We start from the raw sequence: 21,858 nt of genomic DNA, 5'->3' as shown, positions 1-21,858 counted from the left end.
AAATCTGTCTAGTCTTTCCATTATATTGCCACTACCAATCCTACGATTGCTCCAGGTGTATCTGCGATTTTTGGGAATAATATCAACTAATTCATGGTCCTGAATGATGGTCTCCAGGTGGCCTCTAAAGGGATCTGAAGTGAAGGTGCCTCCCCTTTTTTCATTGGCATGCAAGATCAGGTTGAAATCACCTGCGACTATAATATTTGTATTTTGTTCCCCATCAATGCTTGTCTTCAAATCATCCCAACAAATTTCCTTTTCTCTGTAATGGTTGGGTACATAAACATTATATATGATTACTGTTTGATTGCCTGTTCTACTGTCAAGAGTAGTTCTGATCCAGTTCTGGTGGGGGTTTGCTGCAGTGCAGATCCATTTGTTGTTGTCCCAAATGGTGACAATGCCTCCCGAGGCTCCTCTAGATTCGCTAATACTTCCCAAGTATTGTTTCTGCTGATCTATAATTTTTTTCATTTCATGCTGATCTTGTTTTGTCTCCTGTATCAGCATAATTTATGGCTTCTCATTGTGAATTAGATCTCTGAGGGCAGCTATTTTTGAGGGGTGCCCTAGACCCCTGCTGTTCCATGAAAGGATTTTCATCATGGTGCATTGGGCGTGCGGAGAGGTGCTCGCCTCTCTTGGTCTTTACCACTTGTCTCTTTCTCTTGGTGTCCAAGGATGAAGGACTCTATTGGAGTTTGTGTGCCCATTGCTATGTCCTTTTGGGCGTTCTCGTCCCTATGTTGCTTAGCGGATTTTCTGCCAGGTCTTGGTTTTTTGAATGTATCGCTGGATGCTCCATGTTCTTTTGAAGAGCTTCTGGTAATCCTTGATGAGAGGGGCTCGAGAGGGGGTTGGGAAGAGATGATCTAAGGTTGATGGGAGTCTGGAGGCTCTATGGAGGGATTCTCAGGGACGGAATCATCAGTGGAAAGGATAAGAAAGGGGTTGGAGGAGGAAGGGAGGGGCGGATCGGGAAGGAGGGGGCCAGATGGAACGAGAGAGGAAGAGGAAGGGCGCTGGATAGAGGGTCCAGGATTGTCAGAGTCCTTGGAAGGCTTGGGGGGGGGGGGGGGCGCTGATTTCTTTTTTTTAACAGGTTCCCAGTGTCCGTCTTGCTCATCATTCTCTGCATTAACAATTTTAGTGCATCTGTTAGCAAAATGCCCGTATTCGTGACATACCTTACATTTGAATGGTATCTGCTCATAGTCCAGTTGCTGTATATGGCTCCAGTCGTCCACTTTTAGCTTTATTGCTTCTAGCAGTCCTCGACCTAGATCCACTTCGACACAGATCCTTGCGCAGGCTTGCATGTTGTCCTTGGGCTCGCTTCGATCAATGTATTTGCCAACAACATTCCCTATGGCCCGAACCGACTCATCTCCCCAGCAATGGAGAGGTAGGTGAGGGAGGCGGACCCAAACTGGAACGGCACTGGGGATATCCAGTTCCGGATCGAAATCTGGGGTCCATTTATTGAGGTAGAGACCCCTGGAATCCATGAAATACGACCCGTTTCTGAAGATCAAGTCCTTGTCTGCTTTGGATTCGAAGTGGAATGTGTAATACCCTTTTCCGCAGAATCTTATTGATATTTTTCCTGGGATCTTGTCTGACCAGTTTCATTCGACCCATCTTTGAACTGTTCTTGGCGATGGCCAAAGGCCTGTAAATTGCCCTATGAGTCCTTTCTCAGCAAGGGATAGCACTGCCATGCGAGGAAGGGTTGGAGGCAGCTGAACTTCCTGAAGAACATCTAGCTTTTTAACAAATTTCGAAATTGCTGGTCTGGGGCGCTGGGGAGGAAGAGATTTTACCAGATCCGAGAAGGCTTTTTGAGGATCGTGATCCTCCTGAGGCGGATCCGAGAGGGCCATGGCAGGGGCCAAGGCCCAGGCCTCTGCGCTGCTGGTTGGGGTCGATCTCCTAGGGCTCAGGTGCGCGCGCAGCTCCAGCGGGTCGCGTCAAAACAGTTTCTTCAACAATCCACTATTTTTGTTTTATTACTTGCACATATATTTTTTATTTCATTAAAGATGTCGAAGAAGGATGTAGATGGAGTACCAAACACTTTCAAAAGTTTTATTGAAAAAATTTAGTTGGAAAGGATGAAAAAGCAACATCTTAGGAATGTTGAACTTGATCCTACTTTTACTCATTTCATTTGGAATGGGCTTGACACTATCCAATATCAAATAATACAAATTGATTGTGAAGACATTGTAAAACTCATATCTAAAAAGGAATATGCCCTAGTTATTGCAGATATTCTTCATGGTTTCAATTTCCCAGACATTTGATATGATAATGAGCCTTATACTTATCAAGGTTTTAATAAAATAATTATGGGCTTTTTAGAAGTCACAACATCACCACTTTGAATATTTGTGACATTTCATTCAGACACAATTTTCAATATTATTAACAAGCTTCAAGATAAAAGAAAACTCAAAGATGCAGCTTACATGGTAAGACATTGAAATTATATGTTTAATTAATGTTAAAAAATTGATTTATGTATAAGTTAATTGAACTTTTACTATGTCATATTACATGCAAAAGTCAAATCTTATTTCTTCCTTAGATCATCTAATTATAAGTGATTACGAGTTCATCCATGTTGAATGTTGGATAAAAGATGATAGCTATAAGTCTATTCTTCCGACTCGAGTAGATGGAAAGAGCTATAGTCAAGTATTGGTTCATGATGTTGTCTTAAGAAAACTAATATATGAGGATAAAGATGCAAAATGAAAGATAGTTAACATTTATTAAAAATTACAATCATTGATTAACTATCTTATAGATTTATGTTCAAATGAAGGAGATTAGGTTTTGGATTTATTCTCGGGTTCAGGTAAGATATATTATATAAAATTGAATTTTAATATTTTCTTTTTTAATTTTTATGTGTTTATACTAATTTACTTAGTTATTTCTTTTGTGCTTGATGATTAGGTACAACACTAGCATGTTGCCTACAAAAAGGAAGAAATTGTATTGCCATTGAAAAAGACTCACTACAATACTATTTTATTCAACAAATAATTAATGCTCTTCAGTTTCTTCCAGATACAATGCAGGAAGTTGGTTTGAGGGAAGGAGATTTTAATTAATCATGTGTGCACAAAAAGACAAAGTAACCTCAACCTTATATGGAGTGATTGGAAAATGACACTTTGGGAGATTTGCAAACATCAAAGATCCATTAGAAGAGGAAAATGACCAAACTGAAGCATAAAATATAGTGGAAGAAGACAATAATGAAGCTCTAGAAGATGATGAACATGGATTATATAATATTGTTGATTCAGTTTAAGTTATGCTTGCAAATCAAGCTCAATTTTGAGAACTATTCATTAGTTTTACTTGTAATGTTTTGACTTTGAGATTTTATGAGAAGAATGAGTATTTGATTATTGTTGTTATATGTTTAATATTTGTATTATTTGATTTTCACTTTAATTTTTATGTGAATCATTTTTTTTTAATTGTGATTACTATTAATTTTTTACATAAAATTCATAAAAAAATGTTATTTTTTAAAGTGTTTTTTGTTAAAATTTTCCCATAAAAATCGTTTATTTGACATGTCATTTTTAACAAAATGTCTCAAAATGTGTATTTTTTCATTATATTTATATTGAAAATGTGTATTTTTTTGTCAAATGTTTAAAATTATTGTTTTTTAGTGACAAGTATTTGATGTGCATTGAAATATTAATTAACAATACATAAACATATATAAAATGTTAAGCTTAAAATGTTGACATTTTTTTGAACTTTGCGAAAAAAATGAAGATTTCATTACAAAAAAATTGAAAATTTTATTTTAAAAAATTGAAAATAAAAAAATAAAAACACAAATACATAAATACACTTAAAAATAAATCTCTCACGGGAGAAGAAGGCGTTAGAAAATTTAAAGTGTCGAAAATAAACCCTCTTTAAAAAATGGGTTGATGTTGCATCAATACTTTCAAAATCAGCGTGAAAATCACTCACATTTAAAAAAAAGGATTCATACTTGATGCATAAGAAAATTTAAAGTGCCAAATATATGCTCCAAAAAAATGTATTCTAAATATAACCACTTTTCAAAATCAGAAGATTTTTTTGCTACCTCAAAAAAAACATATAATCGATAATTTTCTTGTTTGATCAGTGACTTTGTTATGTAAAAATAGTTGAAAAAAAAATTAGATAAAAGAAAATCAACACTTACAACATTATATAAAATGTAAAATAAAAAACATAAAAAATACAAAAATGTCATCAAATTTTTATTTGACGAAAAAAAATGTCATCAAATTTTTATTTCACAGAGAAAAATGATTTGAAATTCCAATCTTGCATAAACTAAATTATTTACCTGATCTGGATTCATGAAGTCGATTATTTCCTGAAATCAAGTATGTGGTCGCCAAGCTTGTTACTGTTGGAATCCGTAAAAGAATTGTAAGAATAGTATACAATTACGGTTGATATGGATGGTCGTAGACAAATCATCATGATTCTCAATGTGTAATGCTTAAAATTTCAGCTTCAACTATGTTGGTTGAGTTTGCATACATATACTGTAGAGATGGTTGCCATAGGATTCCAATGTACCATGAAAATAAAATATGAATGACTAAGCTTTTAACCAAACATTCGTAATGGCTAAAAAATTATGATTGGTGAGAGAATATAAATGTCGAAATGGACATGGATGAATCCAAAATAATTGAACACGTTTATTGGTTGAGGTTTTATTATGGGATGTTTAGTAACTCCCATTTCTATTAGTTACTAGTTTTTTGTTTTATTTCAAGTTTATTTAACTTTTTTTATTTTGATTTTTTTCCTTTTTTCTATCATTTCCATTTTAATGAATTATAGTTTTTTTCAATATTTCTAATTTAAAATGACTTATTATTATATTAAAAACATATTTAATAAATTCAATTATAAAAACTATATATGTTAAAAAAAAACAAATATATTAGAGTGTATATATGTTAATATTAACAATATTATTTAATCATATTTCTAAATTTTTTGTGATTATTATTATGTTATCCAATTTCAAGGTCACGGACACCAAATAGGTCACAGACACCAAATTGGTGTATGATACCCCCTTGTTTATGAGACAAGGGACCCACCTCCGCACAACTTTTTCACTGCTAAGTCTACGAAGGCATACACACTCTACCCCCCTCTAATTTTGAACTTGTGACCTCTTACGAGGAAACACGTACTCTTAACCATTAGGCCCACTCAAGCTATATAAAACTACATTTTCTACATTTCCAATATTCATCTCGACTAAGAGGAGAATTGAACTGGTGACTTCACATCAAGGAGTGTTCACCATCTATCCAAGACCCCATGACATTCAACAATACATTATTTTAATAGTTATTTTATTTTTGTGATAAAATCTTTATCATTATTATTTTTTAGTTTAACTAAACTATATTTAAGTTAAACAATAAATACTAGTTTTTTTTTTTTTTTCGAAGGTGGTAAAACCTATCAACTCAGGTGTCAAACCAACAGTGAGGACAGCCATCTCTGGCTGCTATCCGCGAATGCTGGGTTTGACTCATCACTGTTAAATAGGAAAACCACGCCACCTGGCATAACCCTGCTGGTGGTCCGTAAACGGGAGCAGGCTCTCACTCCTGCCAGATGCCTCTGGGTCTTGGGTCGTTAACCTGTTTCCTTACGTCCGAGGAAGACGAGCTCTTAGCCAAGCAGAAGCAGTTTTACGGCATACTCCAGGCCAATAAATACTAGTTACTATATAACCTTCGTTACAAATTAAATTAAATATAAATAGTTTTTTTCATAATTGTCATTATTGACACCTACCTTAAAATAAAATAAGTAAATATATTATTATTAAAAAGTTTGTGATCCTAAATGAAAGCACTATTTATCGATTTATGGAGACATGTTGACATTTTTTTGCTTCTCGTTTATATTTTATTGTGAACCAGATTGTATAAAAGCGACATTCTTTTTATCATGAAAACTTTAATGTTGAAAGCATAAGTTGTTTTTGGTTTCCTTAAAACCATTAGTGGTTTTGTCGGCCACGCAATTGAAAAACTGAGGCCGCATATATTTTTAAAAATTCCAAACATTGGTTATAATATATATGTTCATGTGCTAGGTCAAAAGCCTAAAAGTTAGGATAAAAAACTTGTAAAGGCAGTGGTTTTTTTTTTATATATAATTATTAAATGTTATATTTATTTGAATTTGACATAGTACAGTTGGGTTGTGCGATTTTTTATTGGAGTTGTCTATAATGCGACTTTTTGAGATTCCGGTGACGGAATCCGGCGGAAGAAATTGAGATGAAATCATGATTTGTTGCAGTTAAAATGGTTTTTTAACTGCATATTCGGATTCAGCACCCTGAATAACCCCTGGGACGGTTTCATTGTGCAGAAATTAGCTATCAAACTTGGATTCCAATAAATTACTGCCGGATTTTCACCGGAAAAATCGCCGGAAAAGCTTTCAAAAAGTCGCGTTGAAGACTACTCCTTTTTTATTCACCATTTTCCATTTTAGTTATTCCCTTTAATTTATTTAAAATTTATAAATAAAACTTTTTTTTTTAAAATGAGACGTGAATAAATTTGAAGGTTCAAACCGAAGAAATTCTTATTCAATAAACAAATTAATGTACATCATATATTGGCTAGTCATCAATAAATCTAAATTAAAATCAAAGTTTCATAAAAAGTTAAATTCGAGCGTATGTCTCGTTTCTAACAACTTAAAACACAATACAAAAGCGGAAATTTGAAAAGAAATCGCTGACTATATATGTACCCACAATGACTCGGTGACTTAAAATAATATAAGGGTAGCTAGATAAATATTTAAATTGAATTTACATACTAAAATTAAACGTCGAGGGAATATGTATTGTCATATTACATATCTCTTTATTTTTGGGAGACTGAAGCCATTCCATAAATATGTATTCATATTTGGCGGAACTTACTCTACTCTAGTCCAATTGGCACATCCAATGTTGGTCACTAAGGTGGAAAGTTGAGCTCTAAAGAAAGGTGCCAATTATTATTTTATTTTTTTTGAAAATATTATTTTCACACATCAGTCTATGTCATTCTTGCACAATAAACAAAAAACATGTGGTGGACAAAAAACAAGACCAGTGGCATTGCCACTATATAGGAATTATATTTTAAGTCTCTCCCTTAATGACTATTTATCTCGATCTCAATCAGTCAAGTTTAGTTGTGGTCCAAACTATTCTTTACAAACATGATCAAAAAACATGTTGATGTCCATGTAAAGGAGCAACCATCCACCGGAATGCATGGGTGCCTAACCACTACAACTGTCGGTCTATTAGGATGTCTTTAGTGTACATGGTTCAATCAATCATTATATCTACATACATGTACTTATACTTGCAAGTCCCCCTCCATCATCATCATGGATTTTCTCTAATTACATGTAACCATGCACTCGATGGCTTTTCCCATAAGAAAAGGTGTGAATACTCTAGTGGTCGTTATTTGTTTTGACAATGGACCATTATGTGACTTCACATAATGAATGGTTTACATATGAATATATGTATCCTTTTGTGATGGTTTAAATTAGTAGATGCAGAGGCTATTGGAAAGAAAGATTGGATACAGAACGAGTAGAGAGAGTGAAACAAGCAAAGGAACATTGGGATCAACAATCACGATTTGTACTAATCTTTTATTTATGAATTGTGCCACAATTTTTTGTATATGGAGAAATAGAAAGTCAAAGCATATTTTTCAATGGCAAGGCCAAAGAATGATTTATCACATATGCCATTTATATGCCATTTTTTTAATCTGAAGAAGTTGTAATTGAAAGCATATTTCTCATTCCAAAGAATGTGAAGGTGGATGATTAAGGTTTCCATAGGTAAAAAGTTTCATGATATTTGCATATATCAATTCTACCCTCTAACAATGACTAAGAGAAAGATCCTCACATATGAGAGTGCATCAAAATATAGACTCTAGACTCTAGAACAAATGGCTATTTTTATTTTCAATTAAATAATATCATTTTTAAGAGCACATTTTGTTAGGTCCCTATAATACTAGTGATTACCTCATTACTATTGTCATTGTAGCCCTTATTATTACTGTTGTGCCCCTATTGTCCCCATATTGTTATTATTGTGCCCCATAGAAACCACTATTGTTATTGGTGTGCCCTTATATTATTATTGTTATGTCGGCTTTGATTATGTTGTGACCCCTTAGTCTCCTACATATAGAAAGGAGTTTTTGTCATTTGTATCAGCCAAGAATTGTTCATTTATGTAATGTAAAGGAGGTTTCCCCTCGAAGAGGTTGATTTTAAAGTTGTTGATCTCTCTTTTCTTCTATTTTGTGAGCTCGTTGCATAACATTTGGTATCATAGCTTTGGATTCTAGAGTTTCGCTACTCCAAACAGGCCATCGTGGAATTTTCACTATAAATTTTTTTCTCTGGCGTTTCAAAAGCATAAATTAAAACCCATTTGAGTCGAAATCTCGATGAACCTCGGGTCTGAATTTCACATCTTTTCTCTCTATATTTTTGGATATAGGATCCAAGGAAGTTAGGGTTTGTGCAGGCTCCTGAATTATATCTCAAACAAGTGACCTGGGGAAAATCGTCATAACTTTCTCTCTGAGCATCAGATTGAAATTTCGTAAAAAGTTACAAAAATAGGACGGCCTGTAGTTTTCTGTATATTGGTTTCAGGTCCTAAGGTCGAAACAGTGACACGTGGAACTTCGTACAAATTCGCTCTACTGAACTAGTCTATAATCAGGTCATTGTGGGATATTTGGCATAACTTTTTCTTGGAGAATCCAATATTGATCAGACTTGCGGGGTTGGAAAGAGAACACATAGGGCTACCGCAGGACACAATTTTATACCTTGGATATCCGAAATTTCAGAGATACAGCAAATTCAAGATCGAGTTGTTAAAAGCAAGAAAAAGAATGACTCGAATCAAGAAAATAGAAACACCAAGTAAGCAAAATTGGAGGGATGATTTGAAAAATGTGATCAAAGATATGATCAATAAGATAAATGGTATAGAAGAAAAATTGAATATAAACCTGGAAGATTTGAAGAAAGACATGGAAGGTTTGAAGGAATGTGGGACAAAGTCACTACAAGAAAGGCTTCGTAATGCCGAAAAGGTAGTAGAGGAAACTCATGATAAGAACAAAAGAAATGTTAATCATGATTTCATAGACTCTAACGTTGGATTGAAGACCCACCATATTCCAAATATATATATGAGGAAATTTGATGGCAAGGATCTGGTAACTTGGATACTACAGATGGAGCAATATTTTGATCTGCATGATGTGCAACCACCACAAAAAGTACGTATTGCATCTTTATATTTAGAACTGACTCAGTTTTTATGGTATAAAGGGATTTGTTCTCGTAAACCACTTGTCATCTGGTCAATTTTCACATAGAAAATGGTAGCACATTAAGAGGATATAAAGAGTAACACCTTCTTTAGCCAATTAATAAATCTCAAACAAAAGGGTTCAATGGCAGAGCACATTGAGGACTTTCAAAAATTGAATATAAGGGAAAATGATATTCCATAGAAGCATAGGATTGAAGTCTTCATGAGGAATTTAAATGATAACATCCAACATGAGCTTTGCCTTTGGAAACCTGATTCATTAGAGAAGGCATACAGGTTGGCAAGAAAAATTTAAAGGAACATTATGGCAACAAGGAAGCCTACCACTCATAACTATAAAGATGGAAGTGTTGTTGCTCATAGCCTTTCACCACCTACAAGGTTGACACCACAACAATTGGAAGAAAAAAGAGCAAAAGGGCTTTGTTACAATTGTGATAGAAAATACACTAAAGGTCATAAGTGTGCTGAGAAGAAATTAATTTACATAGATGCGGAAGAGGAGCAAGAAAAGGAACAATAAACATCAAAAGAAGAGGATATACACCACAAACCAATCCCAGAGAAAGAAGAAATGAATCTGACCATATCTTGTAATGCATTAACAGGAATTACCACTCCTCAAACTCTCCAAATAGAAGGGTGTATCAAGAAGAAAAATGTAATAGTGTCGATTGATTCGGGTAGTACCCATAATTTTATTCATTGTAAGATAGCCAAGAAATTGAATTTATTCCTATAGCTAGCACCAGAATGTCAAGTAATGGTTGCAAATGGAGGAACAATAAATTTCTCTGGAAAGTGTCATAATATCAAGCTATCTATGGGAGAATATGTCTTGAATAGTCCAATGCTTTCCATTCCAAGAGGCAGTGTTGATGTTGTACTAGGAGTCCAATGGCTACAATCTTTGGGTACAATAGCTTTTAATTTTCAATAACTTTTCATGGAATTTTCTTCCGAAGGAAAGGAAGTTGAATTAAGGGGTATCACAGGGAAACCAGGAAAGATAATCAGCTCTAACGGGATGACAAAGCTTCTAAAGAAAGAACAACAAGGTATAATTGCACAATTATGTTCGCTAGAGGTTCCCACATTGAATCATCTATTTCTCCAGATCTCCAAAAAGTCTTGGACAATCATTCCAAGGTATTTGAGACTCCCAAAGTCCTCCAACCTATTCGTGATCATGATCATGCTATTCATTTTATTCCAGGAAGTGTTCCTAACATCATGCCTTACAGATATCCCTATGCCCAAAAGAGTGAAATTGAATGTATGGTTGCATAAATGCTAGAGGTTGGTATAATTTAACCTAGTCAAAGTTCTTTCTCTGCTCCAGTAGTATTGGTGCACAAGAAGGATGGGTCATGGCACATGTGTCCGGATTATAGGGAGATCAACAAGCTCACTATTAAAGATAAATTTCTCATTCTTGTCATTGATGAATTATTGGATGAATTGCATGGATCAATTTACTTCACCAAGTTGGATCTTCGTTCAGGATATCATCAAATTAGAATGAAGACTGAAGACATTCCAAAAACAACATTTAGAACTCATGAGGGTCATTATGAATTTTTGGTCATGCCTTTTGGCCTTACGAATGCAACTTCTACATTTCAAAGTTTGATGAATTCCATTTTCAAACCCTTAGAAAATTTGTCCTAGTATTTTTTGATGATATACTAATCTATAGCAAGTCTTGGAAGGATCATGTTCAACATGTTGACAGGGTGCTCAAACTATTGGAGGAGAAAAAATTATATGCAAAAAGCTCCAAATGTTTCTTTGGAGTACAAGAGGTGGAATATATGGGTCATATTGTATCTCATGAAGATGTCAAGGTAGACCCTAGCAAAATTAAAGCCATTAAGGAATGGAAAACCCCCACATCCATAAAGAATCTACGAGGATTTCTCGGGTTAACAGGGTATTATCGCAAGTTTGTTAAGAATTATGGGCGAATAGCAGCACCTCTAACAACATTATTGAAGAAATATGCATTTTCATGGACTCCAGAAGCAACGAAGACCTTTGAACATCTTAAAGAGGCAATGTGCTAAGCACCGTTCTGAGCTACGCTGAACTTCACAAAAACCTTTATTGTGGAACGTAATGCCTCAAGAAATGGAATTGATGTTGTTTTAAAGCAAGAAGAAAGACCCATTTCTTTTGAAAGTCATCCAATCAAAGGAAAGTATTTACACAAAGCTATTTATGAGAAGGAAACGTTGGCAATACTACATGCGCTTAAGAAATGGCGACCCTACCTAATGAGAAGACACTTCAAGGTAAAAACAGATCATGATAGTCCTAAATAGTTTTTAGAACAAAGATTATCTTCAGAAGAGAAGCAAAAAAGGGTCACAAAGATGTTGGGTTATGACTTTGAAATCATCTATAAAAAAGGGAAGCAAAATATTGTGGCGGATGCACTCTCAAGAAAGGATGAGGATGTGGAAGAATTTCTTTGCGTTATTTCTATTGTCCAACCAGATTGTGTAAACAAAGCACGGGATGAATGGGAGAATGACGAAGAAGTGTGGGCACTCATTCAAAAGTTACAATAAGATCCCAGTACATCTGATACATTTAGCTGGAAAAATGATTCGTTATGGTACAAAGATCGCTTATACCTATGTAAGAATTCCCAACTCAAACAAAAGATTCTTATGGAATTGCACACCTCTCCCTTAGGAGGGCACTCAGGATTTTTAAAAACTTACCACATGGTTAAGAAGGAATTTTTTTGGGATGGCCTTAAATTGGATATTCAAAAGTTTGTGGCAGAATGTTTAGTTTTCCAACAAAATAAAGTTGAAACAATTAAGACCCCAGGTCTATTACAACCTTTATCCATTCCAAGCCAACGTTGGGAGGAGGTTTGAATGGATTTTATCATAGGCTTACCCAAGTCCGAAGGAAAGAGTTTCATCATGGTGGTAGTTGATAGACTTACCAAGTATGCACACTTTTGTGCATTATCGCATCCATTTAAAGGCAGTACAGTTTCTATTGCATTTATGTAAACAATTCAAAAGCTACATGGAAACCCAAATATTATTGTAAGTAACAAAGATCCCATTTTCACTGGAATTTTTTGGACAGAATTATTTTTTTGTCTTGGTACTCAGTTAGCTCATAGCTCATCTTATCATCCTCAATCTAATGGGAAAACTAAGATAGTAAACAAATGTTTGGAAGGATATCCTTGTTGCTTTGTATCTGATAAACAGACACAATGGGTCAAATGGTTGCCTCTAGTTGAATGATGGTATAACACTTCCTTCCATAATGCAGCAAAAATGACCCCATTTATGGCACTTTATGGATATCATCCACCATCCATCACATCATATTTAAGAAAAAATTCTAATGTTCAAGCAGTTGAAGATCACATCGAGCATCAACAACAAGTTCTCCAACTCTTAAAGGATAACCTCACTTTGGCACATAATAGAATGAAAGAACAAGAAGATCAGCATCGCAACGAAAGAAGATTTGATGTAGGTGACTAGGTATTCCTACGGCTACAACCATATAAACAAAAGTCCCTCAAGCAAGCTAATAAGGATAATACATTATCACCAAAGTATTATGGTCCGTACAGGGTGTTGCAAAAGATTGGTACTATGGCATACAAATTGTAGCTTCCTGTAGCTTCCCGAGTGCACCAATTTTTCCATGTTTCATGCTTAAAGAAGGTTATAGGTGACAAACTCCCAATTCAAACAATATTACCAGAACTTGACGAAGAAGGAAAAGTCATATTGGAACATGAAGCAGTCACATAAACAATAACTCAACAGCTACGAAATCGATCAATTTCGGAGTATCTCATCAAGTGGAAGAACTTACCCACTGAATATTCCACATGGGAGGGTGAGAATTTTATACAGAAGCATCTAGAACTACTCAATCATTGAGGACAAAAAAAAATTGAAGGAGAGGGGCATGTTAGGTCCCTATAATACTAGTGATTACCCCATTACTATTGTCATTATAGCCCTTATTGTTATTGTTATGCCCCTAGTGTCCTCATATTGTTATTATTTGCCCCATAGAAGCCACTATTGTTATTGTTGTGCCCTTGTATTATTATTGTTATGTCGACTTTGATTCTATTATGACCCCTTACACTCCTATATATAGAAAGGAGGTTTTGTCATTTGTGTCATCCAAAAATTGTTCATTTATGTAATGTAAAGGAGGTTGCCCCCTCGAAGAGGTTGATTTTAAAGTCGTTGATCTATCTTTTCTTCTATTTTGTGAGCTGGTTTCATAATACATTTATATTATATGATTGGGAAAAACATTCTTATATCGATGTTTGTTATATCCATCTCTCATTGAAACATTGTTTTCATGATTTCCTTAAAGATCATTAAATTAATGGGAATCTACCACTTCATATTGATTAGATTTGGACAATTTTATGTTAAGACAATCAAAAAGATATATAGAAAATGATATATTCATGTCTAGGCAATAGAAACGAGATGTCTACAAAGCATTTTGTCATGTGAACCCATTTCATAGTTGTTCAATTTTTCCCTTTGGAAAACATTGTCAACAATGTAAATGAGTGGTAAATGTAATCTCAACTTTGACTTTGATAATGATGATAATTCATAGCTATAATAATTTGACAAAGTCATCTATTTGTGAATGTTGATAAACTCCTGGGTGATTGAGATCACAGAGATACACAAGCATCAGACGGAGCATCGGAGGAAAGGTTCAAAGAGCTAGGGTTTTTCAGGCGTCTGCAAGTGTTGAACTCCATGGAAGGGTGCAAAGGAGGGAGCTCCACTCCCTCCTACAGGCAGGAAATGGCCAGCCGAGGTAAGAAACCAATAGAGAGTGTCAGAGGTCCTTCAGGTGAAGGGATAAGGAACACGAAAGAGGAGCAAGAATTAAACAAGTCAAGGGAGAATAATAGCAATAAAGAAAATGAGGAAGAAGACAAGGAACAGGGAGCGAAAAACAAAGCACAAAAGGGGCCATGTAAACCCAAAGTTGAGGTCACACCCAGGGTAGTTTTAAATGATCTTGCTCTGTAGGCACACAGGGACCACATGCGGACATATGCTATCATTTGAAAATTCATGGGATTATGGCCCACTAAAAAGGTTTTACAGACATGGATTAAATACAACTGGAAACCAAAAGGAAGCATTGACCTACATCTTGGATCAAAGGGTTTCTTCACTGTGGTCTTTACAAATATTGAGGATAAAGACAGGGTGTTTGAAGGAGGGCCCTACTTCTATGTAGCAGCAGGCCTCTACATGCGACCGTGGATGATGAATTTTGTCCCAGAGTGAGAAACTTTCACTTCGGTCCCGGTTTGGGTAAGACTCTACTCTCTACCTCTTGATTACTGGCAAATGGAATCGTTATCTGCCATAGGAAACATATTAGGGTGTTTTGTCAAAGTTTCTGAGCCCACCAAAAGGGGAAAGTACACTTCCTTCACACGAATATGTGTGGAGATGGATCTCTCTAGAGCTCTACCGGATGAGGTCATCTTGGAAGTATTTGATGAAGAATGGGTGCAAACAGTAGACTATGAACATATTCCTTTCAGATGTCGGAGGTGCCATGAGCATGGGCACCTATTTAGAGACTACCCTCTCAGTAAAATAGAGAACATAAGTAAAGCGACCACAATGAAAGATACTGAAGGCTTTCACAAAGTGGTACATAGAGGAAAAGGGGGCAAGAGGGGGCCAAAGAAACATCAAACAGAAGGGCATTAGGCTAATCTGAATAGGTTCCAAGTACTCGAAGAAGAAGAAGAGATAATAAAGCAGATCAGGTAATGGAAGGAAGCCCAGTGGAGAAGGAGAAAGAAGAAGACAGAGTACAAACATAGGATATTAACAAACATAAAGAGACTATGCTGAGCGATGCAAAACTGGAGATGGACCAAGAAATGACCCAGAGTGAGATGGAAATGGAGGATCATAAACTGTAGGAGATTCTTGACAGGAAACACCTGGATCTGGAAGGGTTCTTGAAACAGGGGACCATGAATGGGGTAGAGTCATTACCGCAAGAAGAGTTCAATATGGTACAGCAGCTGTTCCTATGGAAAATTGAGGCTAAAGGGCTGGAAAGGTAGGGCAACGAAGGTGTGAAAACTATGAAAATCACCCTTGGATTAGCACCCAGAAACCCAGGAAAGAAAAGAGGCAGGAAAAAGAAGAACGAGTTATTAATGGAATGTGGAAAGCTAATGATAGATTCAGGTAAGATGAAAGATCTAACCAGCTACTCCTTTACGAATATTTAATAATGAAGTTCACATCTTGGAATATCAGAGTTCTAGGTAGTAAAAGAAAACAAATAATACTTAGTAATATAATGAAACAAGAAGCTCGGGATATGATCTTTATCTTGGAAACTAAATGTTCCATTCAAAAAATAAAAGAAATTCACAACAAATGGCTCTATAGATTTGAATTTCTAGAAGTCAAAGCAGATAACATAGCAGGGGGCATACTCACTCTTTGGAACCCCCAAAAGATTGGCATAATAGATGCTGAGGCATATAGAAATTATTTATCAGTGGTTATTCAGTCGGTGGGAGATAGGGAGACCTATCTGGTCACGAATGTTTATGGCCCTCAAAGAATGGATGATAAACTCGGGTTTCTAGATTATCTTATGCAGCTTAGAGACAGACATGTAGATGTACCATGGATCTTGTGTGGAGATTTCAACATGATCAAATCACTTTCAGAGAAAAAAGGGGGAACCAGAACTTTACGCAGAGACTCTTCAACATTTCAAACTTTTATAGATAATATGAAGCTTGTTGATGCTAACATGAGTAATGGTCTCTTTACTTGGAACAATAAAAGATGAGGAGAGTCTCATGTATCCTCAAAGTTAGACAGATTCATAATCTCAGAGGACCTTATTCTCACCAACAAGGAAATGATAGTGAGAATTGTCCCCCTTGAAGGCTCGGACCATTAGCCTGTTCAACTTGAGGTTCAGGGCATTGGTACCCCCAAGAATAGACCTTTCAGATTTGAGAATATCTGGTCCACCCACCCAGGCTTCATCAGCAACATTACAAAATGGTGGACAGAAGATCTGCCTATTCAGGGTACAAGAATGTTCCAACTACACAAAAGACTAAAGCACATCAAGCTCAGACTTAAAGATTGGAACAAGAATGAATTTGGCAATATTTTTGCAGCGAAAAAAGTTGTTGAAGATAAAATGCAGGAACTCAATCAAACCCTTATCACGGATGGCTTTGATAAAGTTATAAATGATCAAGTCACCAAACACCATCAAGACTGGGAGAATTTATGTAAACAAAAGGAAATATTTTGGAGACAAAAATCCAGAGTTTAATGGCTAAAAGAAGGGGAGCGTAACACTAGATTTTTCCACAGATCAACCATAGCGAACAGATCTCATAATAGGATCTCTTCAATCAAGGACGAGGGAGATCATCTTCTTAATTCCCATGAAGATATAGAAGATGTGTTAGTTCAGCACTTTCATGGGATAACACAGGAAACCATTTCAGACAGAGAGCATTTTATCAGGGATTTAACAGGGCATATTCCTAGACTGGTTACTAGAGAGGATAATTTCAATCTCAATAGGCCAGTGACAGAAGAGGAGGTTAGTGAGGTCATCAAAGAAATGCAAAATGGTAAAGCGCCAGGCCCTAATGGTTTCAATGTGGATTTCTTTAAAGCTTGCTGGAATATTGTTAAACAGGATATTCTGAACGTAGTGGAAGATTCCAGGTTGAATAAAACTATTTTGAAGGTGCTCAATACTTCCTTCATCTCCCTGATCCCCAAACAGGACAATGCTCAGACTCCAAACAAGTTTAGACCCATAGCCTTGTGCAATGTGATATATAAGATAATATCCAAGGTTGTTGCTAACAGACTCAAACCACTTCTTCCTACTCTAGTTTCTGTGGAGCAATCTGGTTATGTGGAGGGCAGACAAATTCTCAATAACATCATTCAAGCGCATGAGGTGGTGCACTCATTGACAAGTAATCGGAAGGCGGGTATGATTATGCAATTGGACCTAGCCAAAGCTTATGATAAGTTGAATTGGACCTATATTCTTTTTGGGTTTGATCATAACTGGGTAAAATGGGTCATGGCCCTGGTAACTTCTTCCAGCTTTTCAATTCTGGTTAATGGTTCTCCTTCCAAGATTTTTACTCCTTCCAGAGGCCTCAGGAATGTAGAAATTTCTCATTTCCCACCCCGGTTTTCAGTTTCACCTTATTTCTCCCATGTAGTTAAATGTCTTTTCCCATAACCATACATTTAACAAGCTAAAAAAATAAATATTGTTGAAAACACAAATTCTGGAAATTTTACAGAATGCTGGAAATTACAGAAATAAAAATCAACAGTAATAAACAGCTTTTAAAACACATTTAAACACTAAGATTTTTTATCAACTTGACCCTGGAAAAACCCCCTACAACTCTTGGGGAAAACCAGTTTGAGAGCTCTTCTTTATTTCTGAAAATTGCCTTTTTACAGTGAGAAATATTCAGCAAAAAATCAGCAAGCAAATTTACAACTTATTTCTTTTCCCATGCCTCACAGCAAACTAGAAATTATAGCAAACAGGACAGCAATAAATGCTATACGGCCTCCTCGATTTTCATGCCCACTTTCAGCATTAAATGCTGCTGTACGGCCCTTGTTTTGCGTGCAGAAAAACCAGCAAACTGCTCCTCGATTTTTGTGCAAACCACTCCTCGAAAATCGTGCCAAAATCTGTCTTTCACTATGTGTTGAACCAGCTGTACAAATCTGCTCAACTGCTGCCTTGGAATGTGTGCCACGCTGCTGTCTCCTTCTCCTCCCTGCTCAGAAATCTCTCTTGCTCTCTTGCTCTCCTTCTCCCAATCTGCTCATGAAAGAATTGAATCGAATGTGATCTTTTCCTCCTTTTTCTCCCTTAATATAACTCCAAATGACTTTTGGGTGACCCATGTGACTTTTGGGTGATCTCTAAATCCAATGGCTGAAATAGATTTAAATCAATGGCTGAGATTAAATGCTCATTTAAATCTCACTTTTTATTTTTTAATTCACCCCACTTTAATAAAAAGCCACTTAGTCATTTATTTCCAAAGTCACTTTTCCTTTCTAATTTTTCATTGACTTTATAAAAGTCACTTTAAAATTAGACTTAGTAACTTTATCACTTAAAGTCACTTTTAAATTAGATTTAACTTTATAAAATTATAAAGTCACTTTAGGAGAAAAATTAAATTCTTTTGGACACTTTTCCCTAGGCCAAAGATCAAAGCCTAAGGGAACCACCTGTCCTCCGGTACCAAATTTCAACACTCCCTCTTACCGAGGAAGGTGTTCCTCACCACACCCATCTTGTCTCTGAAGTAGACATGCTTGCCCCGTGGTAAGGCTTTGGTAAGGATATCTGCAACCTGCTCATCAGTGGAAATATACTCAAGCTTCACAACTCCCTTCTGAACATAGTCTCTGATGAAATGATATCTGATCCCGACATGCTTTGACCTGTCATGAAATACTGGATTCTCCGTGAGTTTAATGCAACTCTGATTATCACAGTAAATCACTGAAGGTCTCAACGGCTAACCAAATAAGCCAAACAACATCTTGCAAAGCCAGATAGCCTTACAACTAGCTAGACTGGCTGCCATATACTCTGCTTCCGCTGAACTCAGTGCTACTGACTGCTGCTTCCGGTTGAACCATGACACTACTGCTGAACCCAACCCAAAACAGCACCCTGAAGTGCTCTTCTTATCATAAGCACAACCTACCCAATCAAAATCAGTGTATCCTGCCAATCTCACTCCATCTCCCTGCCTGTAGTCCAAACCATAATCCACTGTCCCCTGCAAGTATCGCAAAATGTGTTTTGCAGCCACCCAGTGAACCTTCCTAGGCTCACACATAAACTGACTCATCGTGTTGACTGCGAAACAGATATCTGGTCTAGTGTTGACCAAATACATCAAGGAACCAATCAGTTGCCTGTACAATGTGGGATCCACCAACTCGGAATCCGAAGCATGAAGCTTCTTCCAGTTGGTGATCATCGGTGTCGACATGGGTCTACAATCCTCCATGTGGAATCTGCTAAGGATGTCCACAATATACTTCCCCTGCCCCAGGAAGAAATACCCCTCCTCCTGCCACACCTCCAAACCCAAAAAGTAATGCATCAAGCCGATGTCATTCATCTCAAACTCCGTCGCAAGATCTCTCTTGCAGTGCTCTATGAGTCTCTCTGCACCTGTAATGATCAAGTCATCCACATACAACACCAGAATGAGAGGCTCCTCACCAATCACAATAAAGTAAAGGTTCGGATCTGCCTCACTCTTTGTGAAACCCATCCCCTGCAAATATGTATCTATCCTGGAGTACCAAGCTCTGGGAGCTTTCTTCAGGCCATAAAGGGCCTTCTTCAGTCTTCACACATGGGACTCCTTCCCATGCACCTCAAAGCCCTGTGGCTGCTCAATGTACACCTCCTCCTGTATGAAGCCATTGAGAAATACGGTCTTCACATCCATCTAGTGGATCTTCCAACCCATCTCTGTTGCTATCGATATAATGGAGCAGATCGAAGTATATCGAGCCACGGGAGCGAAGGTCTCCTCATAATCAACTCCCTCTACCTGGGAGAACCCTCTAGCCACAAACCTCGCTTTGAATTTCTCAATGCTACCATCCGCAGCATGCTTTACCTTGTAAAGCCATCTGGAAGTAACCACGGATTTGCCCTCAGGCCTCGGCACCACCTCCCAAACATCATTCTTCATGATAGAAGAATACTCCTCCTGTATGGCCTCTCTCCAGACCTGCTGGCTAGCTGCCTCCTCATAGCTAGAAGGCTCAGAGTCAAGGATGTTGGTAACCATCGCCATATAGCTACAAAACCTCTCAGGTGGTCTACTCTCTCTGACCGACCTCTTCAGCTCAACAACAGATGTGGCATCTTTCAAGGTGTCCTGAAGCCACTTGGGCTTCCTCTTCCCTGAGCGCACTTCTCCCATAGGAGAATGAAACTCCTCCTCATCACCATCAGTAGCCTGAACTCCTGACTGTCCGTCTACTGTCCTCCTGCCTGCACCTGAACCTGTAGAAGCTGAGGTACCGTGTGAACTGTCCATTAGTGGACTCCCTAGTGAACTGCTCTGCATGCTGCCCGGAGCACCACCCCTCTGGCTCGGCGAGCCACTGCTCACTGACAGACTTGACATCCTCATAGATGTACCTCCGGATCCTCCTGATCCCTGCCCACTGGATCCCTGCGACTGACTCAACTACTGCTGAGGGTCTGGCTGATCCAGATACTCTAACTCCCGTGACCTCCTAAAGGCCCTGTCCTCCTCGAACTTCACATCCCGTCTGACAACAACTCTCCTCTGTGCAGGAATGTAAATCCGAAAGGCCTTTGAGGTCTCACTATAGCCCACAAAGATACCCTTCTCTGCGGTGGGCTCTAGTTTGGTCCTCTTCTCCTTGGGTATATAGGAGTATGTAATGCATCCAAAGATATGAAGATGACCAATATCAGGCTTCTTCCCAGAGAAAGCCTCCTCCGGAGTCATGTGCCCCAAGGCACGATGCGGACTCCTGTTCTGCAAGTAAACAGCTGTGTTGCAGGCCTCTGCCCACAAGAACAATGGCAACCCCTGATCATGTAACATGGCTTTGGCAGCCACTATGATGGATCTGTTCTTCCTCTCCGCAACCCCGTTCTGCTGGGGGTTGTAAGGAACAGTGAACTCCCTCCTAATGCCTGCCTCCGCACAATAGTCAACAAACTCTCCAAGGGTGTACTCTCCTCCATTGTCCAACCTCAAGGACTTGATCTTTCGACCTGTCTGAGTCTCCACAAGAGCTCTGAACTCCTGAAACCGCTTGAAGACCTCACTCTTGGTCTTCAAAAAATAAATCCAGGTCCTCCTGGAGTGATCATCAATGAATAAAACATAGTACTCATATCCACTCAAGGAAACATGAGACATCCAACCGCTCACATCGGAATGAATCAAATCAAGTATCCCCGTCGCTCTGTTGTCACTGTTGGGAAAAGGGGATTTGGCAAATTTGCCCATCGCACAACCTCCGCAAGTATCAAAGTGATCAGTACTGAAATCTGGCACACCTGTAGTGATCTCCCGCAATGTCCTCAAGGCTCCATGATACATATGTCCCATCCTGCGGTGCCAAATCTCACACAGCTCAGAACTGCTAGCTCTGCTGTCGGTACTACTGCTCAATGCCAAAAGGGGCTGGAATGCAAACTTGTACACCTTTGCATGGCGTACATCTATCACTCTAGCTGAATCAGCTAGAGTGCCCCTG

General features: G+C 37.6%; 1 protein-coding gene across 1 annotated transcript in view; it reads left to right on the top strand.

Annotated features, from left to right (window-relative positions):
• Positions 1–1,884: 1,884 nt before the first annotated feature.
• Positions 1,885–21,858, top strand: part of LOC149226692 (uncharacterized) — a 44,166-nt gene continuing 24,192 nt past the window's right edge. Inside the window, exon 1 of the mRNA XM_089380273.1 lies at positions 1,885–1,946. Within this exon, the coding sequence (XP_089236399.1) occupies positions 1,885–1,946 (62 nt within the window). The remainder of the gene's footprint in view (positions 1,947–21,858) is intronic.

The sequence above is a fragment of the Pinus tabuliformis genome, chromosome J (assembly GCF_031772625.1).
Source record: "Pinus tabuliformis cultivar Carrire ecotype Pingquan chromosome J, CPIR1, whole genome shotgun sequence".
In the NCBI taxonomy this organism is placed as follows: domain Eukaryota; kingdom Viridiplantae; phylum Streptophyta; class Pinopsida; order Pinales; family Pinaceae; genus Pinus; species Pinus tabuliformis.
The sequence above is the reverse complement of the archived record's forward strand: the minus strand, read 5'-3'. Positions and strand labels throughout refer to the sequence as shown.